The sequence below is a fragment of the Ahaetulla prasina genome, chromosome 5, assembly GCF_028640845.1.
Source record: "Ahaetulla prasina isolate Xishuangbanna chromosome 5, ASM2864084v1, whole genome shotgun sequence".
NCBI lineage: Eukaryota > Metazoa > Chordata > Lepidosauria > Squamata > Colubridae > Ahaetulla > Ahaetulla prasina.
The window spans coordinates 79,128,884-79,138,783 of record NC_080543.1 but is presented as its reverse complement, the minus strand read 5'-3'; the positions used below and the strand labels follow the sequence as shown (position 1 = coordinate 79,138,783).

The 9,900-nt window shown below is 39.1% G+C and overlaps 1 protein-coding gene across 8 annotated transcripts in view; it reads right to left on the bottom strand.

Moving 5' to 3' along the window:
• Positions 1–339: 339 nt before the first annotated feature.
• SMPX (small muscle protein X-linked) overlaps positions 340–9,900 on the bottom strand; it is a 55,500-nt gene continuing 45,939 nt past the window's right edge. For all 8 annotated transcript variants that reach the window (XM_058185610.1, XM_058185615.1, XM_058185612.1 and 5 more), the window contains one exon: positions 340–744. In XM_058185610.1, coding sequence (XP_058041593.1) covers positions 610–744 — 135 coding nt within the window. In that variant the 3' untranslated portion in view covers positions 340–609. The remainder of the gene's footprint in view (positions 745–9,900) is intronic.

Genomic DNA, 9,900 nt, shown 5'->3' with positions numbered 1-9,900 from the left:
ATCTTGAACTGTTTTACTTATATAATATCAAACTGGTCCTTTAAGAAGTTCCTTAAGATATAGTTATTATCCTAAGATCACTCAATAAGGTTTGTGAATTTAAGCTTGCATCACCTAGCCCTAGACAATCACATGCTGAACCTAGCCAAAAACACACTATTCTTGTTTTTAAAGTGTGATCGTATTATTGTTATCATTACTTGACTAAACAAATGCCTAACTAGAAGTGGGAGGAAGAGAACAGGCTATATTAATTTGAAAAGCAGGATCATATTGGCAAGTACCCCACTTTCACGTTGTCAGAACTGAATCTAGAAAAAAGACTCACCTCACATACCATTTCTTTGCAACTCACTTTGCTTATGTCAAAGTTTATTTTGAAAATGAAAATATTGATTTTAATGAAGTATATAACCTCCTGAGGCAGCTTTAGTTAACCCACACAGACATCTTATTTATATTGTACAGAAATAAACCATTTCTAATGTAGAGTTTCAATTTCTCATTGATCTTCAGAAGCAATCCTATGCATGTAAGTAATTTTTCTTTGGTTCAGCACACAGATAGTGGTATGAATCATATCTTCTACATACAATTTCATTTCTTTTATTATTCAAATCTTGGAACAAATTTTAGTTCACTCTTTACATTCTGGATTTCTGAGAGATTAACCGCTGGGCCTGATAACTTCTTGGCTCCTGGGAGAGTCTTTTTCTTTTCTTCTTCAGGTGGAGTTGGAAGACTCTATATAAAAATAAAAAACTTTATTCTTCAATTGATTGTAACAAGGAACCAGGAAATAGAGAACATTACACAGTTAAGATACTATAATAAATTATTTGTTGAAGCTCTCAAAAATTACCTGGTTACTGCTAAACAGAAATAGGCATGTGACAGGTGTTTTGAATGTCAGCCCTCCCCCTTTATGCTAGACTAGCATAAAGTAAATTATCCATATTATCAAAATTGGAATTCTCTTCTTTACAGAACAAGTAACAATTTGATATCATCCTGATGATTTGGACTATAATTCTCATAGTTGCTTTCACGGGCCATGTTGTTGATGCTGATGGGAAGGCGGGGGAGGGGGGGGCTGACATTCAAAACGCCTGTCACATGCTTATTTCTGTTTAGCAGTAACCAGGTAATTTTTGAGAGCTTCAACAAATAATTCATTATAGTATCTGCCACTCACACATGGACTTCCAAGGGGAATAGCAAAGAGGTCAAAGGACAATGCATTCATAATGATGTAATCAGTTAAGTGCCATGATTTACTTCTGGCCCAAATACATCAGTGTAGCATTGATGTAATTATGCTGCACATGTCATCATTTTGGCATTACCACAATTTGCTGTGGGGCTTAATGTGTTGTGTACTCATATTTGGTTATTCAGAATTTAGGGGTACCCAATTTTGAAAGTGTACACCTAGTCACTTCAGTGCCATAGCTATACCACTGATGGGTGGGGTTCATCTGACTGAGGATTATCCCTCATTTCTACATGACGTGATATTATTGACAAGTTCAATTCTTGTTCAAGACTCTTTTCTACAATTGTATATTTAAGAAATAATTTTGAAAAAAAAGTATAGACTGAAGAAAGTCCATCTATTTTAATGAATAATAGATGAATGTTTTATTATGTGAGGTCTAGGGCATTCTGAATTATTAAAGCAAACAAAATTATTTCATATGACAGCCTTTCTCTGGACAATAGTACTGTGGAAAAAATAGCAAAGATCTGCAAATGGTCAATAATAAATTCTGGCTGCATTTGAAACTGTATTACAACACAAATATAGTATGTTTTTTGTTGAGTTGAAATGACTGAAAGCAAAATATGACAAGGATACTATCCAATATTTAAAAAGATAATGGTGTGAAGTCACAAATCTAAAACTGATTCTTGTTTGTTCAGGGAGTCCTTAAAATTGCAAAATATACACTATGTCAGGGCACTCAGTACATAAGGCAGATTGACTAAACAATAGCATATCTTTATTTACAAAGAAAGAAAGACCATTTCCTTATATCTATTTATATTTCAGCTAAATCATTATCCTTTTGCAAATTAACATTGTTTTGCCCACTGGATCAGGGAATAATGAAGGCATGGAAAATTCTTTACTGAAAGCTGATTTTATTTTGCAATCAAAAATAAGAAGTATGTGGGTTTTTGATATGATTGCTATTTTCTAGAAAGATTTAACTCCAGAAATTTCATTTAAAATGACAATTTTCTTTCACCCACTCATAAAGGTGCATAAGTGCACCTGCATGCCTACCGTCCCTGTCCTAATATTCCTTTTTACTTACTCTTTTCATGTATCCAAATTATGTTTATACTTCTACCTGTTATCTTATATATGACTGACAAATAAATAAATAAAAATAAATAAATAAAGTCCAACTCCAGAAATATTGGTTCTTCTGCACATCATGATCTGCTGGCCACAAGGGGGTAGTAGGATGTAAATAAAAAGTTGAGAATTTACTCACTATATCCCTCTTTGTTGCACTGCCTGTTCTTTATTTAAGGGGCTGCTAATATGAAGGCACTGCAGTGGTGGGTTCTAACTGGTGTTACCACTCGTTCACTTCGTGCACGCACTTTGCATGCGATCACCACTGCAGCCAGGCCTCTCATCCCTGACAACTGTCGTGCCACTGCACAACTTCTGCAGCCACTTACGGCCACTCACAGACAGACCCCACATGGCACATCATGCCTGTCCCACCACTTGCAACCGGACACCACATGGATCATTGCACCGGTGCTGCCACTCGCAGCAGAACACCACAAGCCTCGTCATGCCAGTGCCACTGCTCACAGCAGAACAATGCAAGGCTCATCACATCAATGTCGCTGCTCACATGTGAAATGGCACAACAAGCCATGCAGCCTCCTGCCGTGAATGGTGGCACTGGTACAACAAGCCATGCGGCGTCCTGCCATGAGCAGCTGCACCACCATAATGAACCATGCAGTGTCTGGCTGCAAGCGGTGTGAGCAGGTGCAGAAGTTAGGCAGTGGTGCAACAGGTGTTGGGACATGGGAGGCATGGCTGCGGTGGTCCTGGGTAACACATCCCCTGAAAATAAGACCTGGTGGTTATTTTGGGGCCAAAAAGAAAATAAGATTGGGTCTTATTTTCAAGGAAACCTGGTAGAAATCTTATCTACTTTTTTTTAATGTGAATGCCTTGATTGATCACTATCAGCACAAGTGGTGAAGGTAAATCTGTTGATGATCACAATATATGGAATTGCAATTTGGAATGTTTTTAAAAATATTTTTGTTGAATTATGATTAAAAAACAATATCAGATAACTACATTAACATAAATCCAAGATGCATGGGGGGCCCCAGAGATATAGAAAATACAAAAAAAAACCATCCCACTACAATAGACAAACACTATACATTTACAAATTTACCATATATGTAAATTATACCATGTTATAGTGTGTCGCTTGAAGAGGCTTTGTTAATTCACATCTCAGCTATTATGTTATCTAGAGCATTCTAATATTGGGCAATTATTATTTTGGCTATTGTATAGACAATATTGCAATTTCAACTATGAGGCATGTATAAACAAATGAACTATGCATGCCTGCAATTTTTTTAAAGGAAAATGATGTAATAATTTTGAATGAAAGCAGCCTGATCTTATGGAATGAAATTGATAAATATATGCAGGGAAGTTAAGGTGCAGAGTTTATTCGTAAATAAAAGGGGCTAAAATTATGTCAGAAAATATGAAATACTGTCATCTAAATTGTTGTGGATGTGTATGAAAGTAGAAATCTGTAACTTGGGGTAGCTGCATATGAATGGATGCATATGAATGGAAATAATGGAGGAATCAGAAATGAGTTTTAAGAAAAATTATGTAACATTCTGTCCATGAACATGAAAGAATGAGTAGAATATGAAATGTGATTGAACCAATGGAGATATATGAAAGACTAAAAATGCTGATTGTTGGTATCTGCTTAACAATAAATAAATTTCTAAAATATGGTTTAAGGGTAAATTCCTCTTACACATATACCCTGTTTCCCCCAAAATAAGACATCCCCTGATAATAAGCCCAATCGGGATTTTGAGTGCATGGCATAAGGCCAAGCGCTAATTTCAGGGTTCAAAAAAATATAAGACAGGGTCTTATTTTTGGGGGAAAATGGTAACTAAAGAATAGTTAAAAAGGACAATAGTAAGTCAGAATGATATTGAAACTGAATCTAAAATCTAAATATAGTAAGAATGTAGTTGTAAATGTTTTAAATGAGAAAGCATGTTTATCTATAATTGTTGATTTAGTGATGCATTTGCTAAAGTAAATAGGCTTGAATTATGAATATTCTGAATAACTATGAAGTTTTAGGTTAGAATAGAATAGAATTCTTTATTGGACAAGTGTGATTGGACACACAAGGAATTTGTCTTAGTGCATATGCTCTCAGTGTACATAAAAGAAAAGATACATTCGTCAAGAGTCATAAGGTACAACACTTAATGATAGTCATAGGGAAACAGTCAATATAAATCTTAAGGATACCAGCAACAAGGTTACAGTCATACAGTCAGAGGTGGGTTGCTACCGGTTCTGACCGGTTCGGGAGAATTGTTAGCAGAAATTTGATGTGGTTCCCCGAACCGGGAGTAATCTCTGGCTGGCTACGCCCCCGAACCGGTTCACGCTCAATCACCCCACCCACCTGATGCTCGCTTGCCCTGCCTGCCTGCCTGCCTGTCTGCCTGGGCCAGCCACTTCTTGCAGAATCTAGCTGCATACTTCTGCTCACCACTGCTGGTAAAAGTAAGACCAAAGGGCATGGGCCAGCAGGTGGGCAGGGTAGGAAGGGAGAGCTGGTGGAGGGGTGATAGCAGCAGCAGTGGTGGACCGATGTGCATGGGGAGGGAGGGGAGTGTGCAGGAGATCACGGCATTGGAGTTCTTCCCGTGCATTTCCTCCAGCTGACCTGGCCTGCAAGGGAAGCATGTGGGAGACCTTAGCTGCAGTTTACTCATGAGCAACATTGGCCAGGAGAGGCCGGGAGAAAGGCCAATTGTGCTCACGAGTAAACAGACTCCTAAGGGGGATCGAGACTCCCTGCCCACAGCATCTTCACCTGAGGGCATCACTGGCAGCCACTTCCTGCGCCTCCTGTCCCATGCACTTCCCACTGCTGCTTGGTCTCCTCCATGCCCGGAGGCAGAAGGCAGCAGTTTCTTTCGCTGCCTGTGAGCTGCTACTTGCCAGCAGCAGAGCGAGTAAATCTGCTGGCTGCCTCTCTAATGTGCAGTTTACTCTTGAACGTAAGCATGGGGCTCACGAGTAAACTGAAGATTACAGGAAGCCAACAGCCGTTGTGTGCAGGGAAAAAACTTGCAAAGTAAAGAAGAACTTCTCCTGAGTGCGAGAAGCTAATTGCCTCACATGCACAAGTTTTTCTTTTCTTTGCAAGGTTTTTTTCCTGCACACAACAACTGAGAGACGACCCAGAGGTGTCACTCTGGTAAAATGCGCATCTTAACTGCATTGTTTTAACTACTTCCCAGCAGTAGCTGGGAAAACATCCTTTTCTCTTTCTCTGCTCAGCAGGAAGAGGGTTTTTTTTTAGGTTAGTCCCCTTCTTTGCAGGAGAGAGAAAAGCGGGGACGGGGAGAGAAAAAGAAGATGGCATGGGATGGTGTGGAGAGGGGGTGGGTTTTTTTTATTTATTTATTTTATTTTGTCACAACATCATACAAAAAGATTATATAGTATATAAACATATATAGGAAGAAGAAAAGAAAAACAATAGGACAGGAACGGTAGGCACGTTTGTGCGCTTATGCACGCCCCTTATGGTCCTCTTAGGAATGGGGTGAGGTCAATAGTAGAAAGTTTTTGGTTAAAGCTTTTAGGATTATGGGAAGAGACCACAGAGTCAGGTAAAGTATTCCAAGCACTGATGATTCTGTTGCAGAAGTCATATTTTCTGCAATCTAGATTAAAGCGGTTAACATTAAGTTTAAATCTATTGGTTGCCCTTGTATTATTGCAATTAAAGCTGAAGTAGTCTTTGACAGGAAGGACATTACAATAGATGATTCTGTGAGTTAAACTTAGGTCTTGTCGAAGGCGACGGAGTTCCAAGTTTTCTAAGCCTAGGATTTCAAGTCTGGTGGGATAAGGTATTTTGTTGTTTTCAGAGGAATGGAGAACTCTTCTTGTAAAATATTTCTGGACACGTTCAATTGTATTGATGTCAGAGATGTGGTGAGGGTTCCAAACAGGTGAGCTGTATTCTAGAATTGGTCTAGCAAATGTTTTATATGCTCTGGTTAGTAGTGTGGTGTTTTTGGAAAAGAAGCTACGCAAAATTAGGTTTACAACTCTTAGAGCTTTTTTTGCTATGTAGTTGCAGTGGGCTTTGGCACTTAGATCATTTGACATGAAAACTCCAAGGTCTTTAATGGGATGGGGGTCGTCTGTAAGGTAATGTCCATCTAGTATGTACTTAGTTTTTGGGTTCTTTTTTCCTATATGTAAGACTGAGCATTTGCTGGTTGAAATTTGGAGCTGCCAATTTTTAGACCAAGCGGTTAGATGGTCAAGGTCGTTTTGAATGATAGAAGTGTTGTCTGTGGTGTTAAATAGTTTGACATCGTCAGCAAAGAGAACACAATTACTTGAGATATGGTCACAAAGATCATTAATGTATAGTATAAAGAGTGTTGGTCCAAGGACGCTGCCTTGAGGAACGCCACTCTTGACAGGAACAGGATTTGATAAAGCATTGCCAATTTTGACCACTTGTTGTCTGTTAGACAGAAAAGCAGATATCCATTTGTGGAGGGGTCCTGAGATGCCATAGGATGTTAGTTTAAGGAGAAGTTTATCGTGTACTACTGAGTCAAAAGCTTTGCAGAAGTCTATGTAGATTGCATCTATTGATTTGCCTTGATCTAGATTTGAAGTCCATATGTTTTTGCAGTGGAGAAGTTGTAAGTTACATGATAACTTTTTCCTGAAACCAAATTGTCTTAGTCCCAGCCAGTTGCTGCTTCCTTGGGTCCCCTAAACTTTTCAGTCCCAGAAAGCGGTTAAACAGCTCGTTTTTATTTGGTTTTCCCTCCCACCCAGAAAGGAGTTTCAAAAGGAAGTGAGGGGGGAAGGGGGGGAAAGAAGGATCCGGGAGTGGGAAGAATGAGAACAAGATCAGGTGTGTGTGTGTGTGTGAGAGAGAGAGAGAGAGAGAGAGAGAAAGTGTGTGTGTGTGTGTGTGTGAGAGAGAGAGAGAGAGAGAGAAGAAAGAAAGAAAGAAAGAAAGAAAGAAAGAAAGAAAGAAAGAAAGAAAGAAAGAAAGAGAAAAAAGAAAGCAAGAGGAAGGAAGGGGGGAGAGAGAACACTGCTATTATTTTTAATTGTTCCATTATTTATCATGTGTTAATATTTTACACTGTCCCTACACCTAGAGTGATTTTACTGCCTTTCTTTTGCCCAGGGCTACCACATATTTTTCAGGGATTTACATGCATTCAATGTCTATAGTCCAGAGCATAAATATTTTGTATATCAGGTTGCATAAGTCCATCTTAATATGCTATTCCTGCTTTGTGATGTTTTGTATACATACAGAGAAGACAGCACTTTTGTGATCTTTGGCTTTTAGGCTTGCTGCCAAACATCAGCCATAATACTAATTATCTGTTTTGAACAATATGCAGGTTGTATTACATGAATGACTATTTTATATGTGAAATTATGACTGAAATATTTCTGCACCTATATTGGTTCACACTGTCAGGAAGTTTCTCCTTAGTTTTAGGTTGCTTCTCTCTTTGTTTCCATCCATTGCTTCTTGTTTTGCCTTCTGGTGCTTTGGAAAATATATTGCCTCCCTTTCTTTCTGGCAGCCCCTTAAAAGTCTGTTGCCTATCACACTCTTGGGCAAAGCATGTGAGCCATTTCCTCCTTTCAGTGGTCCTTGAAAATACATCTATAGTATGTAGATAATAAAGTTGAAAAAAGGTGAACAAAATTTTTAGAGAACTATAGATATGTTGAGGCTGGATGTGACAAAGAATGGCTGGGAGGAGAGGGGCCAGATGCACCCTTGACATGAGTGACAATGAGTTGGCCACGCCCACCCATTCACATGACCATCAAGCTATGCCCACTGTCACATGACCATCAAGCCACGCCCACAAAATAAGCCACGCCCACAGAACCAGTAGTAAAAAGATTTAGAACCCACCCCTGCATACAGTCATAAGTGGGAGGAGATGGGTGATAGGAACAATGAGAAGATTAATAGTAATGCAGACTTAGTAACTAGTTTGACAGTGTTGAGGGAATTATTTGTTGAGCAGTGTGATGGAGTTCGGGAAAAAACTGTTCATGTGTCTAGTTGCTCTGGTGTGCAGTGCTCTATAGTGTCGTTTGAGGGTAGGAGTTGAAACAGTTTATGTCCAGGATGCAAGGGGTCTGTAAATATTTTCACAGCCCTCTTTTTGACACGTGCAGTATACAGGTCCTCAATGGAAGGCAGATTGGTAGCAATTTTTTTTTCTGCAGTTTTAATTATCCTCTGACATCTGTGTTTGTCTTGTTGGGTTGCAGAACCAAACCAGACAGTTATAGAGGTGCAGATGACAGACTCAATAATTCCTTTGTAGAACTGTATAAGCAGCTCCTTGGGCAGTTTGAGCTTTCTGAGTTGGTGCAGAAAGAACATTCTTTGTGCTTTTTTTATGACATTTTTGATGTTGGGTGTCCATTTTAAGTCGTGAGATATGGTAGAACCTAGGAATTTGAAGGTCTCTACTGTTGATACTGTGTTGTCTAGTATTATAAGAGGTGGAAGTATGGAAGGGTTTCTCCTAAAGTCTACCACCATTTCTATGGTTTTGATTGTGTTCAGTTCCAGATTGTTCTGGTCACACCACGAGACTAGTTGTTCAACCTCTCGTCTGTATGCGGATTCATCATTGTCTCAAATGAGACAGATCACTGTTGTGTCATCTGCGAACTTCAGTAGTTTAACAGATGGATCATTTGAGATGCAGTCATTGGTATATAGAGAGAAGAAAAGTGGAGAGAGCACACAGCCTTGTGGGCTCCCTGTGCTAATTGTACAGATATCTGATGTGATTCTGCTTAGCTTTACCTGCTGCTTCCTGTCTGTTAGGAAGCTTATGATCCATTTACAAGTGTGTTTAGGTACCGCTAGCTGGTTTATCTTAGTTAGAAGAATGCCTGGAATGATGGTGTTGAATGCTGAACTAAAGTCTACAACAAGGACCTTTACATGGGTCTTTGGAGATTCAAGATGTTGTAGGATGTAGTGCAGAGTTGGGTGTTGAATACAGTAAAAGCAATATTTAATAGAGATAAATTGTGTATGAGAATAAATAGGATGCTTAGTAAATGATTGTCAGGACTAAAAGAACTGTCTGATGTCCTATTGGTTGTTTAGAATATTTATAAATAAATGAATAAGAAATGCCCGTGGTGATGTTATAAATGAACTGGTTGGAAAAATAATAGTTTTCTGAGGCTTCACTGTGGACTGAGAATATGAATGATTTGTAGCTAAAGACAGATGGACTATACAACGCAGTGGGAAATATGGACCTAAAATCTTGTTCCGCTAGGACAACCCCATCCTACTCATGCCAGCAGAGAATATTTACTTTGGATCCCATTGGTCAAAGAACTCTAACTATCAGGATCCAGAAGCTGCAGTGCCTACCCTTTGGAACATCTTACCCTCTAAGGTGAGATCCTTCTGCAAGAATCTGAAAACCTGTCTCTGCCAATTGGCCTGGGGACTACCTCCCCACCCCTTACACTCTGCTCTTTACCATCTTTTTGGTTAACATATTGATGTATTCTCA